The 18456-nt window shown below is 40.1% G+C and overlaps 1 protein-coding gene across 2 annotated transcripts in view; it reads left to right on the top strand.

The window, feature by feature from the left end:
- The first annotated feature begins 3761 nt into the window (after positions 1 to 3761).
- The window catches only part of LUZP2 (leucine zipper protein 2), a 91884-nt gene continuing 77189 nt past the window's right edge, over positions 3762 to 18456 (top strand). Inside the window, exon 1 of one of the 2 annotated variants that reach the window (XM_027906047.1) lies at positions 3762 to 3959. In XM_027906047.1, the coding sequence (XP_027761848.1) occupies positions 3898 to 3959 (62 nt within the window). In that variant the 5' untranslated portion in view covers positions 3762 to 3897. Of the gene's footprint in view, positions 3960 to 11891; positions 12005 to 18456 lie in introns of those variants that run through there. The other variant, XM_027906049.1, reaches the window with a different exon arrangement.

The following is an 18456-nucleotide window of genomic DNA, read 5'->3' as shown; positions in this document are numbered from 1 at the left end:
AACGCTGCTGGCATCACCAGTTCACAACAATTATCCTTAAGGAGGCTGTTGATGTCTGTGGTTTTCTGCTTCTTCCATTATTTAAGATGCTATTTATCATACAGCATTTCAGAGATTGGATTATTACCTGAGAACTCAAGTGTGCCTGGGCTGGTCTTTTTAAGACATAGAAATGCAGTGTGTTGTACAAAGTGTAAAATGTACTGAATTACTGCTGTAGTTATCTAAAGTGGTACTTCAATACAGCAAAAAATATATATATTTGTGTGCATTTGTATGTGTATGCATGCACAGGTGTAAAAGTGCACAGGAAACCTGGCATTCTCTGCACTGCAGTGCCTCATAATATACTCTGCTTCACAGAGCACTCGAAATTGGAATAGTTGAGTCTCCTACTCGTAGCTTTGCCTTGGTTGTAGGGGGTTTTCCCAAATAAAAACTTCAAAATTGCATTGGCAAATTACTCTAAAATAAAATACATTCTACTTCATCCAGTGGCTGTGCCCTTATTCTTCTGAAAGCCATTTATGCAAGGTCTTGGAATTTAGAATTTCCGTGTTCAACAGCAAGATATGCTAATGGTCCTCTCCATTTAGTATATCTGTAGGAATCTCTCTAACACATGCATTCAGAGTAACTGAAAATAGTATATGCCACCATTTCATGATTCCTTTTTTCATTACCATCATTTCCAAATAATGAAAATAAAATTAGGACCCCTGCTACAGTAGTTACTACAGAAACAGAGGCTTAAATGGATATCTTTCTGCTCTGGCAAGCATAAGCTCGTGCTGTATTTTGCAAAGGGAGGCAGTTGATTCATTTTCCTTGCTAAAGTAGGAAATAATGTTCCTACACTAGGAGTATGTTTAGCTAAACTTGCAAGAACCTGTGTGACGAGTGTTTGAAATGCCTTGCAATAATATTTCCATTGTTTTCTTATTTATATTTTCTGTATAAGGTTTTTGTAAAATGACATTTATGACCAGCTTTTTGTGCCTAAGCTAGAAGTAATTATTTATTTAGTAAGACTTTCCATTAATTGGAGCCAAGAAATGGAAAGCTTTCAATTACAAGAGTAAAAATACGGTATTTCCAAAGAGTTCTGCAGTCTAATATAATTTCTATGGAATATTTCTCTCCAGCGTCTTTGAAGTTGTTCTACATTAATATTTGATCTCTCTTTAAGTGTACACAGCGCTAAATAAATTGACTGCAGTCTGTGTTCAAGAAAAACCTGCAAACTATTGTCTCCCATTTTTTGGGATAGATATATTAGTTGTTGGGATGCACATCACTCCTCTAAAAAAAAAAAAAAAAACACAAAAAAACAACCGACCAACCAAAACCCAACAAACCCTCCGACTCTTCACGATCAAGGTCACTTATCTGAATATGAGTGGGGGAAAGGATGTTTTTGTGTCTTTGGGCAAGCAGCTTGGGTAAAATAAAGTCTGGAAAGAATGGCATTGAAGATTAGGTGCCCAGTTCCTAATTACAGAGGTTTGCCTCTGGAAAGGGCAGGTTTTCCTTTTGTCCTGCCTGATTTTGCTGCTGAGCGTTTGCCTTCCCAGTAACGCAGTTTTACCTGTGCATATCTCAGTATTTAGGGGTGCAATTGCTGCAGTCTCTGCTTGGCCACTTCTGCCGTCTCCTGAAGGGCTGGCTCTGTGTAGGCTGTGCCCAAGTCGGCTGAAGGGCCCGACCTGAGCTGGGAGAGCTTGTTCCACGTGCTGTCCACCGAGCCCTTCGGGTGTTTGCAGGCTGAAGCTGCGCGGTGACAATCTTGACAGGATGTTTGTGTCGGAGCAGCAGCGCTGGTAAGCCTGAGAGCCTCCTAATTGTCTGGTCAGTTCTGGACAGGGTGGAGAAATGACTCAGAGAATGGCAATGTGGTGTCTGGGTGATGCAGCACTGCCACAGCTGCAGGCTGCCTGTACTGGAGTCACTCAGCTGGGAGATGTTCTCCCGTGCAAACGTGGTAAAACCCCTTGAGATGAAACCAAGATGTAGCAGTAGGCCTCTGTATTCCACCCCCACTCCCCAAAAAAGAAGCAGAGCAGTAATAGAGTTAAAAAGATAATTCCTCAGATTGCAAAATTTCCCAAGTTTTCTTGAGATCATTCAGCATTGTCGGGCACTAATTAATTGCCTCGATGCACCAGCATCTTCCCCTCCATTCCACCCTGTGTGTGTGCACATAAAAGGAAGATGAAACCAGTATTAGCTGCTGATACAAGACTAGGAGGTGCCTGGTAGCCTTGGAAGGCTGGCTTTTTCTGGAAGAGAAAATGACAAGCTAACTGCTCTTTTTATGACCTTTTTACTATTCCATCATAAGTATCCATGGTAACATGGCTGTTCTTTCATGCTAGTATGTAGTATCAAAATAACAATAAATACTGATTTGAACTAATCTGAATGAATAGAACTTGCTGCCAGCTGTGCTGAAAAAAGATACTAGTGTTGGGACACAGAAAGAGGACTCAGAAATACATTATTTTATTCTTTTTTTGGCTATGTATGTTGCCTTTTCTTTGTTTTCTTTTCTCTCCCATCCCTCTCAGTTTATTGAAAGATGTAAGCAACAAGGTAATTTATTAATTCTATTTGTATGCCATGGGAATGTCTAATTAGGGGACATAATGCTAATTTTAAAAAGTCTTCCATTCATTTCAAGCAGTGAGTTTCTGTTTGCTTTGGTGGAATCCAAAATTACTCCTCAATAAATAGCTGGATGCAATGACCCACCAGATTAAACTATGGAAATTTTTATTTTATGCTTGTGATACATAGTGTAGTTTCTGGATGTGTTTCATATGACCAAACAAGCACAAGGGTGACCAAAACTCTCTCTTGTAATGACCACACTTCACTCACTTGCAGACAAGTTTGTTTGATTGGGGGGTTTTTGGGTATTGCCTAGCAAGGTGATTCTTGTTTAAATACTTTCATATGGTTTGCCATTAGATGAACTTCACTTGTGTCAAGGTAGGGAACACCTGTATCCTGAAAGCATCTTTAACCAATGCAGTTTTAATTAACTGATGATTGACATCAGGTGAATACAAACACAGGACGCAGGAAAGGGGTATTTATTTCTTCTGAAGGTCTAACTGGTTCTTTCAAGTAATGAAGGGCTTTTAGGGATGACACTAACGTTTCAAAGTCCTATTTTGGAAGCTGTTTCTGCTGTTACTTTCAATTTGATATGAAAGCTAAGGAACACCTGATCGAAACAGCCACTTTGTGTGTTCCTGCTTTGCAGAAACGACACCTGGGCTGGGCGTAGTGACAGGCTGCTCCGGGGCTTGACACCTACTTAGAGCAGCTCCCTTCCCCCGTATCACCCGTCTCGTTTATATTCGCATCACACAAAGGCGCTAGCCAGCCGCAAAATACCGGCGGCGTTTCCGTTGCAGGTTTCTCTTTATTTATTTTATTTTTTTTTTTAATATTTTTAAAATTTATTTTATTTTATTTTTTTTCCCCTTTCCAGGAGGTTATTTCCCGGCCGTGTCCCCGCGTTCCCCTCGGAGCGGAGGCCCCGTGCATCCCGTTCTAATCCCTGCCCTGCCTTCCCCCCCCGCCCCATCCTCCCGAGGGGCGCGTCCTGGCGCATCCCGCGGGCCGCGCTGGAGCCGCCGCCCGCCCAGAGCCCGCCCGGCGGCGGCTCCTTCTGCCTCGTGATCCCCTTCCCGGCGCTCAAATCCCGCTCTGCTGGCGCTGGAGGAGGAGGAGGAGGAGGAGGAGGAGGAGGAGGCAGGAGACCCTCCCGCAGCGGGAAGGGGGTGGCAGCTCCCCCGGCGAGGAGAAGTGCGGGAGGAGGAGACGGGGAAGGGAGAGCCGGTGGGAAAGACCAGTGCGAGGGAACGGAACGAAGCGGGGAGCGCCAGTATGAAATTCATCCCTGCCTGTTACTTGCTGCCTCTCTTCGCTGCGCTGGTCTTCGGCACTAGGTGAGTACCGAGAGCTATTTTCCTTACGGTGCTCCTGCTTTGTTTGCCTTTTTTTTTTTTTTAATTTTGGTTTCAGATTCAGTGCTTCGAGGAGCAGGTTTTCTGCTTTTACTGGGGTATTAACTTTAGAGCGAAGATCATCTGATTCTCATCTGTCCCACTCCCCCCCTCCCGATCCTCTGAACGATACTGAGTGTTCTCTTGGTGGTTTTAGGCTTTTTTTTTTTTTCTTTTTCTTTTTAATGGCAGGAAAGAGATGCTCCCGTGTAACTTGACCCACAGCCTGTGGGATGTAACAAGGCAGTGACAAATAGAAGCTTCATATATGGAACAGCAAAAGCAGATAGACCTTGTTTCGTTGGAGAGAAAGGCAGAGAGCTGAAACTGAGAACATGCCAACGTTTTCCCTTATAGAGGGCAAAAAAAATTAGAAAGATTGAACAACCTCGTCTCAGTTTAGGATTCTATATCTGACATAGAGTCGGGGATTAGTCTTGTTCGGGTGTTTTTTTACTGTGAAATGCAGGTGAGGTGTTGCAGTGTTATCTCAATGCCAGTAAACGTGTAAAAAGTTGCTGCAGTCTAGAAGAATTCCTTTCTGTGCAAGTATAATAAATAGCAGAAAATGCGAACTAAATCTATTTCAGCTTAAAAAATGACACCTGATCTGACCATGCAGTGTTCTGATAAGATAGTGTGTTTTGCTCAGCTGCTGAGAGATAGTACAGTGTCCGTGTTGTAGGTACAATATGTTCAGCAAAGAAAAGATAAAGCTGAGACACTCTATCCCATTGTCTTGATGTACACAGATGGGAAGTTAATGCTGGGTGCAGAGCAGATCTATTAGGACACTGCTCTCAGTTCAGACTTCTCAACTTCCAGTTCTTTATAAGTAAATCAAGCCCCAGTTTTGACTGTGGTATTTTCCTGCAGTGTTAGAATAATAACGCAGCAATAAGTCCATAATAAGTAGTACTAAGTCCAAGGAGTGTGCTCTCAGAGGATATATGCATGTTCCTTTTTCATGAAAATGTGGGGGTTTTTACCCCTTTTTCTTGGTCTCTTCCTGTAAAATCGGCATTAAAGCAGCTTCACGTTTTAAGGCTTAATTGTTCGCCAAGATGTAAAAGAAATAAAAAAAAAGAGGGAAAAATGGGTGCCTGCTACATACTGGTAAGGGACAGCAGTATGAATACATATAGAGATGTATGTGTACATCTCTCTGTATACACAGCAAATAATAACTGAAAATTCCTGAGTGGGAAAGAGTCCGAATGCAGGGAGAAACCACGGAATCACAGAACATCCTGAGCTGGAAGGGACCCACAAGGATCACTGAAGTCCAGCTCCTGGCCCTGCACAGGACAGACCCAGGAATCCCACCACGAGCCTGACAGCCTTGTCCAAGCACTTCTTGAGCTCCGTCAGGCCTGGTGCTGTGACCCTTTCCCTGGGGAGTCTGTTCCAGTGCCCAGCCACCCTCTAGGTCAAGAACCTTTTCCTGATATCCAACCTAAACAATCCCCTGGCTCAGCTTCAGGCTGTTTCCTCGAGTCAGGAAATCATTTCAATTATTCAGTTATTTCCCTCCTTCAGAGTGGGTTGTTATTGGCACAAAAGGGGTACTTTTTTTGGTAGTGCTTCTGATTAGGGATTCTACAGCGCTGGTCCATATGAACCATCCTGATTAGCCTCAGAATATAAAACTCGGAGGAAAGCTGTAATATATTGTGCTTCAGTTCTTCTGATTTAATGAGATGTCTGAGGGAACTTTCACTAGCAATCAAGGGTGAATTAACTCAGATTAATAATCTTATTATGCTCATTAAAGAGTGATGCATCGTTGGAAGAAAAGTTAAGATGGAGAGGAAGCAGCAAACAGGCTTTTGCAGATGCAGGTTTGTATCTTGCATGAGCTCATGGAGATCAAACTGCACTGAACAGAGCTATGGAAAACTTAAAAACTGCTTGAACATTCCTGGGAATCGAGGTACCCAGTGTAGAGCCCTAAAAGCGGGTCCTTAACTTCATGAGAAATTATTACTGGTTTGAAAAATTAAATGTAGCTCATTCTGTAAAAGAATAATAATAATTAAAAAAAAAAAATCAAGTCCCTCTTCACTGTTCAAAAAATAGCTGGAAAGAATGTCAAGAAGTTGAAATTGGCATGTGAATACTAATTATGAAAATTATGTACTGTTTGATAAAAGTACAGTTTTGTGGCCCGTGATAATTTAAGTCCTTTTGTAATTGAGGGATGAAAATGATCCATGTGAGAGAAATTCCAGTTAGAATTCCTCTCAAGTGCAGTATGTGTTGCGAAGTGAAGTTTTGGGTTTTGGTGCCGGATGGGTTATCCTGTTAAAAAGGAGACTGAGACTCTGCTGTACAGCTGGAGACTTACAAGAGTCCTGGACTACTCTCTTCAGCAGCTGCTTGATTTGCAACTGGCTGTGTAGAACACAGAGAAATTTTTCAAGAGCACAGGCTTTAAGTTTAAAAAAAATGATGCAGTGCTATCAATATGCCATCTACTGGATTATTATCTCCTTCAGCAGAAGGCAGTTCTGCCTGAGGCAGTTAATACCTGTAAACATATGACTAATTCACTGGTTGGACCTAACAGACCAGATTTGCAGGACTAATTGTGTTTGCAAAAAGCCAAGTCCAACATCCTGCTGTGTGAAATTGCTTAGCTGAGACAAAGCATCAGCCTTGCAAGACTGATGGGAAGTTTTCCATCGTGGGCATTTATTTTTGTGACAGCCTTTGCTCTGTTTCATACGCTGGTGCTGAAATCAGTGATCTTGGTACTTGCTGCAGAGGTGGGCAGCCGATGTTTCTTGTCCCTTGTGATGCCATCTTCTTTGAATTATGCCCTGGTGATGGTTTTGGAAGATCCCATGTGATGGTGCACGTCCTCAGACCTAATTGAAAACAAACATGAACTGATGAGTTCAACCATGTTAACACAAACATCTTTTCTTATTCGATAGTATTGTTAATTTTATGTAACTTCTAAGCTTGGTATAGGATTGTATGCACAAATTAATGCCTATAAAATTACAGGAAGTTCACGGTTTTGAAATAAATTATCTTTTCTGCACTGCCTAAACTGGATTTTGGTGTAGCTTTGAGGCACAGTGATAACCCTTAATCATATTTCCAGTTGGTTGTAGTGCAAACAATTGAGGTGTATTTATCTGTCCAGTTAACCATGTATGTTTGGATGGAATAAGTAAAAATTACTGCCCTGAAATCAGTCTCTCAAAATGTAAAGGGTATTTTTTTTTTTTTAAACTGAATTTAACTTCATGAAACTATTCTGAAGTTTGTGTTTTCCTGTCCACTTTCATATTTCCTTGGACATTTTGCTGTTGGCAGATCTAGTGTGATAGTTGTATACATGTTAATTTTTTTCAAATGATGATGAAGACAGTATAGATGTCTCATACAGCATCAGAAATGCCTCTCAGTGAATGAGTGTTCAGGGGGTGGACATGGTGTGCAGTAGGCTCAGGGTGTGATTCTGCAGCCACTTTTGTGGCCCCCAACACCTGAACAGTCTGTCTGGAAAGCTCTTTGTAGAAGGGAATGCTTATGTGAAGTCAGGCATTGGGATCAGTAACTAAGATTGGTGGTCCAGATGATTTCGTCTAACGAGACTTCCCTACTTTTAGCTAAAGCGACAGTTTCCTGAGTGTTACTTGAATGCTACTATTGAAAGGCTGTATACCGAAATATTTTGTCTAAACGACAAAAAGATGACTCCTTAGAAGAAGCTTGATGTGAACAAACTTTTCCTTTGTTCTGTTTTTGTGGCAGTGCTTTCCTTTCTGGTCACACTTGAAACAGGACAAAGATACAAGACGCTGAATGGTTTGACTGAAGTAGAGTGCTTGATAGCAGAGAACGGGACCATAAACCCAGCAAGATGCACTTTAATAACAATAATAATATTTCTATTACAGCAACTCATTACATGCATGTACGAGCAACAGGGCTGTAAAAGGCAGAACTTATTTTAATGGTAGAGAAGTAGCTGGTGGTCATTTTTCCGCTGTCAGTCTTAATACACTGGTGTTACAAAATCATCTGTAATTCACAGGTTTCAGAAGAATGCTTCCTCTGTGGTTTGTAGCAGGACAAAACTAGTGCGTCATTTTCCCCCCTGGATGAATTTTCAAGGTCCGCTATTTCCTCTACATTTGTTGCCTTAAGTAATTATTTTTTAAGGGGTGCAAAAATATCTCTCCCTTCTTTCAGATAAAGGTGTGTAAAGAGCTCAGTCCGAGACTTGGGGAAAGATAAAGCGGAAGATGTTTGATGTTACAGTGCTGGGGTGGAGGGGGAGAAAGTCGAAAAGCCTCGTTTCTAGTTTTTAAGATCTTTTTGGGCTATAATCAGGTGTGGAAAGCGAGCGTCTTCCAGTTACGCTGATGCGGGAGTAGGTGGAACTCTGCCCCTTTCTGGGTTTTGGAGTCCAAGCATGAGGCTCCTGCTGGGTGCCAGCGCTCCCGACTGCAACCACGCCGTGGTTACATTGTCTCTGGAAGGTAGCCAGAGGCTATTCCCGCTTGTCAGATCTCAGGCTGAGGTCCAGCAGCCTGAGATCCTCTTTTTCCACCTCTTTTTGCCCACACGACTGAGGGTGAACTTCCTCAGAGTGCTGGTAGGCTGCTTCTTCAGCAAAAACCGCGATGCGTTTCTTAATTTCATTCTTTCAGGAATAGCAGGGGATGATAACTCTGCCATTTGTCTCCTGCTTAGAATTCAGGCTTTTTGCTGCCCAATTTTCTGGGCTGTGAAAGCTTTCTGATTTCTGTCAATGTGCATGACGATGAGGATGATGATGATTGTTTTCTTAATGGCTTGTAAGGACTTATATTTGAGGTACAGAAGTAGTATTTAGACATGGCTTTTGACTGCACTATAGCTGAAGAACTATGTGCTTTTGTTGTGGACTGTGGGTGCATAAACCAGTCGTGAAACTCTTTTTTTTTTTTTTTTTTTTTTTTTTTTTTTTTTCAAGGAAAGTGTTTGGCTTAATGACTTTGTTTTGATGACTTAGAAGCTAAGTGCCCAATGCAGCAAACTAGAAGCTACTTGGTGAAACAAAGGTTTTCTTACCAGAGGAAAAGTTTTGATAGATCTAAAAAGAACAAAAACCTAGCAACCACCACCCCATAAACAAACAAACAAAATCCCCAAACACACAAAACCCCCATCAGATAATCCAATCAACCAACCAACCCCAAAACCCCACACCACCAGATACGTGGGCAGGAGGAGCTGCTTCTGCTTCTCCTTCAGAATAAGGTAACCACACTTTGTATGTCTTGGTGGGGGGAAGATTTTTAATTTAATTTTTTAAAAAGTTTTAAATTTTATGGATTTTCTGCTATTTTAGGGCTGACATTTGGTTATGAATGATGCCCTTGGAAGTGTGACACTTGCTATGTTATTTTCATTTAAAATCACCAATCTAAATTAAAAATCCAGGAAAAAAAAGTCAGTTTTGCCAGAAAAACTAAAAAAAAATACATTTTTTGGGTGATATTTTATCACTTATGTTTCTGATTTCTGGGAAGTGAATGGAAGAATGAAAAAAAAACAAAAAGGAGGTGAGGAAAAGAAAGGACGCCATAAAAATTTTTGTAGCCTTCACTTACTTTAGATTTGATGTAATCTAAAGTTAATGTATTCTTGAAGTTCCAGGTGATCTCAGGTAAATCTTAAGAATCTCTAGAATTCAGTCTAAATGTAGTAGAACAGTTGGAATTCTGCTTGTTATGCAATGTATAATGCATTTCTGCTCAGGAGACTTGCCATGGAGTTACTTCGGACATTTTTATGTGTTCTTTGTGTTTGGAAAAATTAGAATTTTGGCACTTTCCTGTTTTGCTCTCATTTATTAATTTATAGTTAGGGCAGGATATAAAGATATTTTAACCCAAAATTGTAATCTCTTTTTCTGTGAGATTATGGCTTCAGTATTATTTTCTCTGTTTAACAGAAAACTATTCACAGGCTGTAATCTTTATGATGTACCACTCTGCAGACAAAGAAATCTCATTTATGCCACTTGTCAAAACCAGTGTTTCTTCCCATTGTCTAGTTTTTTTCACAATGGATGTGCCTGCTGTCTCATAAGAGTCGGATCTGTGAATATTCCCTGTATGGAAGTGAAGGAATACCTTTGTCATAAAGCATAAAGGTTTTTTTTTATATACCATCCTTCAGTCTTAGTACTGTGCAATGGGTATTGTTATATTTGCTATTTCAAACACCTTGGAGGGGAAGTCCTTTCAGAAATACTGAAGAATAAATATGACATTGCATGAAGTAGCAGATTTGTGTGCTACTACAGGGTTTTTTCTTCCTTTCCTTCTTCTGCTATTACTTACTCGCTTACCCCTTACCTCCAAATTATTCCTGTGTTTATTAATGTTTACTTTTTTTTGGTAGTTTTCCCTCCTAAGTTTCTGCTGTATTTGTTGATACAAACAATACTTCAGTCAACCATCAGAGAAATCAATATGTGAACGTTACATAGTGAAGAAACAGCTGTGGACAGAATTTCTCGATATCTTGCTTGTCAATACTGATTAATAGCTTCTGTGGGAAAAAGCAGAGAAGTGTCAAAAAATTTCTGGTGTGTTTTGTCTCCTACATGATGCCTTAGGAAGGTAAGACTTGTTTGCTGCCAGCTAGTGTATGTTACCAAAAGCGTTATTTTTTCCCATCCATTTACGTATTCTTACTGCTGTTATTTATGAATTATCATATTTGATTGATTTATAGTCACAGTTTCCTTGCAGGAAATGGGTAGATTTTCTTTTCATTTGCCCGTTATGAAAGTGGAAGCTGGTTGGCAAACATATTTATGAGTTGCTCCAGCCCTTAGTAAATGGAGTGAGCATTCACTGAGTCCCATCTAATTGCAAATTAACACCTTTCCCTTATGGTTGGAGGTGGAGCTGCAGCAGAACATCTTTCTGACATCTCCATACAAAAGTCTTCCAGGCCACCACAGTTGTACCCAGGGATGTGTCATCCCTGGCTTTGTTGCTGTGCCCTGGCTTAGAGAGCATCAAAACATCCTCTGTGCAAGAACAGGCCAACAGGGGATCATAGGGGGGCCCAATCCCTGTAATTTCACCCTTGTGAAATGACACTTTAACATATTTTTAGTGGGTTTTGTGGGTTTTTATAAAACTTTGTTGTGTTAGTGGGAGGGGAGGCAAATTACCTGGTGCTGTAATTGGTGAACAAAACAGCCTATTCACGCTTTATATTGCTGAATCCTCAATACTTGATCCAGTTTTTCAGGTGGCTGTGTGGTTTTGTTGATATGAATGACTAAATAAGAGTAGGAGCTTGAACTTTGTGCCTCACAATTGCTTTGTGAACCAGGAATAACAATAAGCCCAGCAATACCCTGTACCCACCTTATGTGTACCATCCTCTTCGTGTTTGAGTGATTTTGCAGCCATATGTTCGTTTTAGGCTCGCCCGTGGCACTAAATAAGGGGGGGAAACCAGAGATTTTACTGAAATGTGGAAAAGAAAAGAAAAAAAAAAATATGTGTGGGAAAATTGAGCTGACAAGACTGAAAAGCAACTCTGGGTGTCATTAGATTGTTGAGGAAGTTTCTTCCTCCGGAGGCAAAATAATGAAATGTGTGCTCGATGTGCAGAGAGAGACTCTCCCTTGAAAACAGAGAAATAAAATCAATTTTACTACTGCTTCACTTAGTGGTTTGTTTTTTTTTTTTTTGGTAAGAAATATTTTTCAGGGTGGATTGAAGCTCAGTGAGGGTGTAAACCAAACAGCTGCGTTCAGTAGCTGAGCCTTTGAGCTGCTTTGCTGAAACCAATCAGCTGATAATTAATTCTTGTTTTCTGTGCCAAAAAGCCCAAAATAGCCATTGTATTCTTACTACTTATCAGTGACTGGCACAGTCCATCAGCCCTGCTGTGCTTCAACCTCTCTGTTCTACAGGGAGTAGAGAGGCTCCTGGCATGTGCACTGCTGAAAACAGGTACTGTTGAGTTTTTGTTGGGTTTGATTTGTTTTCTTCCTCCTCCTGTGAGTGGAGCCAACCCTTTGCCAAGGGACCAGATATTTTAGAGGGGCCTAACGCCTGTAATCTGCAGTGGATTTTCTTTTAAGTGAGCTGAACAAGTCAAATCTGACGCTTTTTGAGTTTTGAAAGGGGACAGCCTGTTGAGTGCACTAACCTATTGAAAATAGCCTTTGAAATGTAGACTGTTGTTTAGGTGCTGATTTGTTTGGGGGGCACAAAGTAGTCGGGATGGCTAGGGGAGACATCCTGATCTCTTTTAGAAAGTCTAGGCTTGCAGCTTGCTTTGTTCTACTCTCAGCCGAGGAACAAGGTTATTTGGCTTAATGTAGATGGTAAGAGTTGGGAAATTAGAGAAATTAGACTGTAACCATGGTGCCTCGATGATAATGGGGTGGGGGGGAGGATCAGGACCCACCACAGCATTGCTGCTTCCTTTCTGTTTCCTTCATTAATCGACTTTAACGCTGCAACCAGTGTAGCCTGGCTGTTTGATTTGGTGAAAAATCAGTCTCAAATCCTGCTTTCTGTGAAATCCCTTCATTCATATATGAATGACGTGTGAAAAAAATGCTGTCCTCGAGTGTACAGACAGAGAATAGAGGCTAATCTGCAGTTGCTTTTTTTTATTTACTTGTAAAACAACTATTTGCTCTTCAGTGTACACAGTTGTGTTGTGTTTGGCTTAGGAAAGCTTGTGAAAGCAGACATTTAATATATTATATTTCTTTAACTCATATCTCTGTTGCTGTTTCACATACCCCAGTTCTTTCCCTAATTTCTACTCAGCTGGAGCTCTTTTGGCTCAAGGGCAGATTGTTATCTGTTCCTGGGCACAGTGAGAATTAAAATGCTGTGAAAGCTAAATAGTAAGATCTGTTTTAAAGACAAAATAATGAGTTTCTTCAGATGGACTCGGAAAAAAAACTTTCATGTCTATCTGTTTTAATGTCACAGTGTGTGGTACTGCTAGTTCCACATGTACCTAAACTGTCAAAATTTAAACAGCTTCTGAAACAGCTAGGAAGAAATACAGAACATGTGTACCAGAACTAAAGGTTTAAGGAGAATGTTTCCTGTGTGTAGACAAATCGCCCATCACTGGCTCATAAAAATGTAGTTGCAAAGGCTTAAGCCGTTCCCATCAAACGGGTGATGTACAGAAGTTGATGCTGCAGTCAGATTTACATATTTTAGTGTTCACTCACATCACATTGCTGCTTAATCTTGGTCATGTCGCATGTTAAAATGGCACTTTTGTATCTCATGGAAAACTGTTCCAAATAACAGCTGGAACATGAAGTTTTTTGTCGCCCCAGGTTGCATCCGGCAATACCTTGGAAGAAGCAGCACAGAGTAGTTTAATCTACCTTAAATCTTTCCATGTTCTAGGGAATAAAGGGATCCTTAAGGCAGCTTGTGCCACTGCTGCAGAAGAATATTCAGTACCTCTAGCAGACTCCTTCTTCTGAGTATTTGCAAGGACCCACCTGAAGAAATAAGCAGACGTGTTTTCAGAAATTCAGTTGCCAACTAGGCTGGAAGCAAACACGGATATCCAAGCAATTCCCTCAGCCACTTGATTTTCAGGGAAATCACTGGAAAGTTTCACTTCACAAAGCCAGAACTGAGAAGCTGCCAGAGCCATTCTTGGACCTGATAGGATGAGATAAGATATCAAAGGGGTGATGATGGGAAAACAGGCTAATTTCAGTATCTGTTGGAAGGAGGTAGATAAAAAGGGACATTATGTGCTGAATGAATAAGTTGAAATATCGATGTTATTCTAGAGATGCTCTTTTTATCTGTATCTTACCAGGGGCTGACTGCATCTGGATGCTGCTCTTTCTAAACAAAGATAAAAAACCAAAAATGCTGTGTGCGTACAGATTGAGAAAATATTGGAGGGAAGAAGACTAGTTAGGCTTTTCTTGTTGCTGCTCAGGAAGAAATTATAGTATTGGTGTAGCTTTAATTCTTTCAAAAAAAAAAAAACAAAACCAAAAAAAACCAAACCCTTAAAACTAGTTTTAAAAATATGGCTTCAAAGTTCTCCTGATAAGAAAGCAGTAAAAAGCCTGCACTTTCACTTCAATTTTAGGGGCAATAGAACAGATTCCTCCTGTGCTACAGATCCCTGTGCTCTGTATACTTTAAACCTCATAGATTATGTACACCTATTGCTAACTTAAGGGTAAATCTTCCAGAGTTCTCCAGATACCGCTGTTTTATAGTGTATCTCTGTGTGTGTATGTAAATCTTAGTGCTCATTACTTACCAAGCACTAATGAGGATGGAGAGGGCTCTTCTTACCTGATTCTTGTTAATTTAATGAAAAGGAATGGCTGTGGGAAAGTCTCTGGAAAGCATCTGCAAAAATAGATGCCAAACATCATTGTGGATGCTCATAAAAAGAAATTAAAAATTGCCAAATGGTGTCTGATTCCATTGGTGTATTTCTTTTTTTTTTTTTTTTTTTTTGAATGTAAAAAGATCTTTTTTTGCTCAAGGGAAAATACATAGATGTGTGCAGTGTATGTACCTATGTGTAGAGGGTTTCTAGTTGTAGGCACATAATGAGGTATGAAAATTTGATTTCTGGCTATCTTTTCTCATTGGCTTGAATATATATATAAACATATATAGATACATATACAAATACTTCTGCTTCTACAGAATGAAATACTTCAAAACAGCTGAACGAAGTACTTCAAAACAGCTGATTTTTTTCTTTTTCAACAACTAAGGCATCAAATTTGACTGCACTTATGCAGATAAAAATACCAAATTATTTCTACAGATAACATGGTTTGTTTTTTTCTATATATCCTGGTACTTCCTTCCAATGCAAGAAATGGTATTGGAGACAAACATTATTTCTGGAAAATACATTAAGCTGGAATTATCCTACCAACTGCCACTTTTGCAGTCTTTTGGCTAGACAGTGCACAAAAATATATAAACTTCCCGTAGATTCCTCGTGTTTCAACAGAATATTCCATTTATATTGATGATGGCTGTCATTATGGCACTGCTGAAAGAGAAACTTGAACAACTGTTGGTTAAAAGCTTATTCAGTGATTGATCACCTTGGTGCATGATTCTCAATGGCCTGGCTGTCAGTGTAACCTCATCTGATGCATCCTGAGGCTGATCCAAATAACTCCACTAGGGGTGGGAAGCAGTGGGTGCTTTCACAAAGTCTCTCTTCTTACCTGGCTCTGAAGCTTTTTCAAAGTTGACATGGTAGGTAACCTCCCAAATCTGCTTCAGAGAAAGATCTTGGTCTTCTCAGACCTCAAAAGCTTTTATGTCTCACCCGAATTTGAGAAGGAACTTCTTTACTGCACAGGTGACTGCACCCTGGAGGAGATTGCCCAGACAGGTTTTTGGAGTCTCCCTGACTGGAGACTTCCAAAAACCTATATGGGAATTAATATACAAAGGTTGGTTTAAGAGGGAAAATTGATGGAGTCCTGCCTTGACAAAAAAGTGGCTATGGGTGGTTTTGGACATGGTAAGGTCCACTACTTCTTCATTTGATTTGGATTTTTTGCTTAGCACTAGTCCAGGGATCACTTAATATTCTTGTGTAAATGCCTGTTTCTTAAAATGTCTGGATTTCTATTATAACTTCATTTGGAGTATAAGGGGAAAAAAAAGGAATGGCATAAATCAAAATTAATTTATAGTTTTGGTACATTTCTGAAAAAACTCCACTGGTATTCTTCCTGCTTAAAACTGTATAATCCATGGTTTTTGCTACAACTTGAGATATGTATAAGTAGTGGAGGTTGGTTTTGAAGGTTCAGTTGTCATCCACTTGTTGAAACAGGAATAATAGAAGATAATAACTCTTACATTCATATATTAAAACATATATATGTATGTATTCATAGTGAACATAACATCAAGATGCAATCTTCTAAATATTATGTGGATAGAGAGTACAGGAACTAACTGTCCCAACTTCCTGGCATCCAAACATGCGGGGGCACTCAGGCAGCAAAGCTTTCTGACTTCTCTTCCTTTTATATTTCTTTGAGAAGGATCTTATTGTGGGCGATAGAAAGCCTTCTCCTCTCAACTTTGCGGGGTTTCTTTTTATTTTCTGAGTGACATTTATGAAAAGTTTGCCCTTAGTGGGTACTGAGGGGATGTTATAGCAGTTACCTAGTGTCTCAGGTACACCCTTAGCAACTCTTTTGGTTTTTTACTTGAATCTCTGAAGCTTTTGTTTTAAAAGTTGTTTTCCTTTGGTTTTTCCAAACGTTTTCTACAGAAATATGGTGTTGCTATCCCTCTGCATGACACGAGCAGGGAAAACACAGCGCTCATCAGATTAGTACTGATCAGCTTAATAATGTGCCTTCCAAGGTGTAAAAGTGAAGAATGAAGTCATGGCAAGGGCTGCCTTTCCATTTCTCTTAGAATTCAGTAGTTAATAAATAGTCAGACAGAATTCAAGTAAAAAAAATCCTGTGTGTCTCTAAGTAATCGGGCAGTTGCATGTCAACAGAGGAAGAGTTGCGTATCATGGTTAAAGGATGTCTCTGTTGCAAATTGAATCTGGATATTTTAATATTTAAACTGTGGCAGGATCTGTGCCACGAAGAAGAGAAGAAAAGAAAACCCCCTGTTTAAGATCCAGTCTCTGAGGTCAGTGACTGCATTGTAATGTCAGAGTCAAGGCAGTCCCTTCCAATTAATAAGTAAGAAATGCAAGACTGTGTTTCAGAGAGGAGCTGGCTCTGATCATCAGCTGGCATCTGCAACTTTATTCCAGCTACAGATCTGGCCATTAACCAAATGGAGACATCTTTTAATTGTGAGCATTGTATCTTTGCCAGCTCAATTAGCACTTTCAATGCTTTGATCCAAATTGGTATTTAAGACTTCACTCTAAGGTTGAGCTTTCACAAGAACAACCAGCGTTTCATGTCAGAAATGAAAAATAATCTGAGGTTACCTCTTGTTTTTCAAAACTGAATGAGCCCATGTGAGATAATGGCAGCATATAAAACTGTACAGGAATATATTCCAACCTGTGTGCAACTTTCCACCCTTCCAGACTGTGTTCATTTTGTGTGATACCAATCAGTTCAGTGCCCACCTGACACCTTTCTCACTCACCTGCAAAGCCAGTTCAAAAAGATTGCATACTTCTTCTGCAGCAGGCAGAAGGCATGGAGGTGGACAAGAGAAAATCAGGTGTTTATGTGGAATGTAATGATACCTAATACCTCTTTCACTAACAGAGAGTATCTGTGCTAAGAGTAGGCTGCTTTACTTTTTTAAGTCTGAGTCTTTACTTTTTTGGCTGAGTCTACTTCTGTGCATGGTGCTTTTTGCCTTTATCTTAAGTATTTGGAAAATCTAGAAATATTATTTATCAAGCTGTCAGTAATATTCCCTTATGCTAAGTCAGTGGTAAAGGTGGTGGAGGCACTAGGAGCAAGTATTTATTCTGAAAACTTTGGGGTGATTTGTGTAGGAATCTGTTTCTGGTTATTCCAGCAAATGGTACAAAGAGCATTAGGTCAGAAATTTACTTGTCTTTGCTATAGAGAGTTGTCTGGAGGGAATTAAACCCAGGATCAGTCTCACACAAATACAGCTGACCCAGTGGGACTGGGTCTTGCACCCACACTTTTGTTTTTCTGTGCTCCGGTTTGTCAGATAATCTTATCATTCTGCACTAGAATCCCTGTTATTCTTACAGCATTCAATGTCAGGCTATTTTTCTCTCCAAAGGAATTTATGGAAAGAGAATAAGGAAGAAAGGTTTTGGATGGGTAGAATGTGTGATGAAAGTGATTGACTCCAGCATAAAATTGCTGAGAGGAACATGATGAGAAAGAATCTCTGTTTTCTTCTTGGGTTATTCAGCTGACCTTAAGAAATGACCTTCATAAATGAAGTTTTTTTGATAAATACTGCCAGAATAATCTAAGCAGTTTCATTAAAGCTGTACTTTGAAGGATAATGAGCAAAACTTTTAGAGAGCAAAGCATCAGAAGTTACGTTATTTAGAAGCAGATAAAAAGAAAATTATGTCCTCGTCTTCTGAAATCAAAACATCAGGTAGATACAATCTGCAGGAATTAACTGAGGAGCAGAAAGATGCCGCATTTTAAATGGATCTTGGATCAAAACCACCTACACAAAACCTCATTTGGGGGTAGCTGTTACTCCATGACATTTTCAACCCTTGGCAGAAGTGTCCAAGTATGCCTGCCAGGGTGAAACCAGGCAAAAGCTGTTTGCCTTTATGGATACTGATGTGTCTTTGCAGGAAATGTTTTCAGGGAAACCTATTTTTCTCCATCTTTATCTGTAGTCAGCTCTATCTCTGTACTCCACCTATAATCAGCTAAAATAATAGAAAGTGTTGCTGTTGATGATGAAAG

Source organism: Empidonax traillii, unplaced genomic scaffold (genome assembly GCF_003031625.1).
Source record: "Empidonax traillii isolate 1590-97213 ecotype Southwest subspecies unplaced genomic scaffold, ASM303162v1 scaffold1243:size189760, whole genome shotgun sequence".
In the NCBI taxonomy this organism is placed as follows: Eukaryota; Metazoa; Chordata; class Aves; order Passeriformes; family Tyrannidae; genus Empidonax; species Empidonax traillii.
The sequence above is the reverse complement of the archived record's forward strand: the minus strand, read 5'-3'. Positions and strand labels throughout refer to the sequence as shown.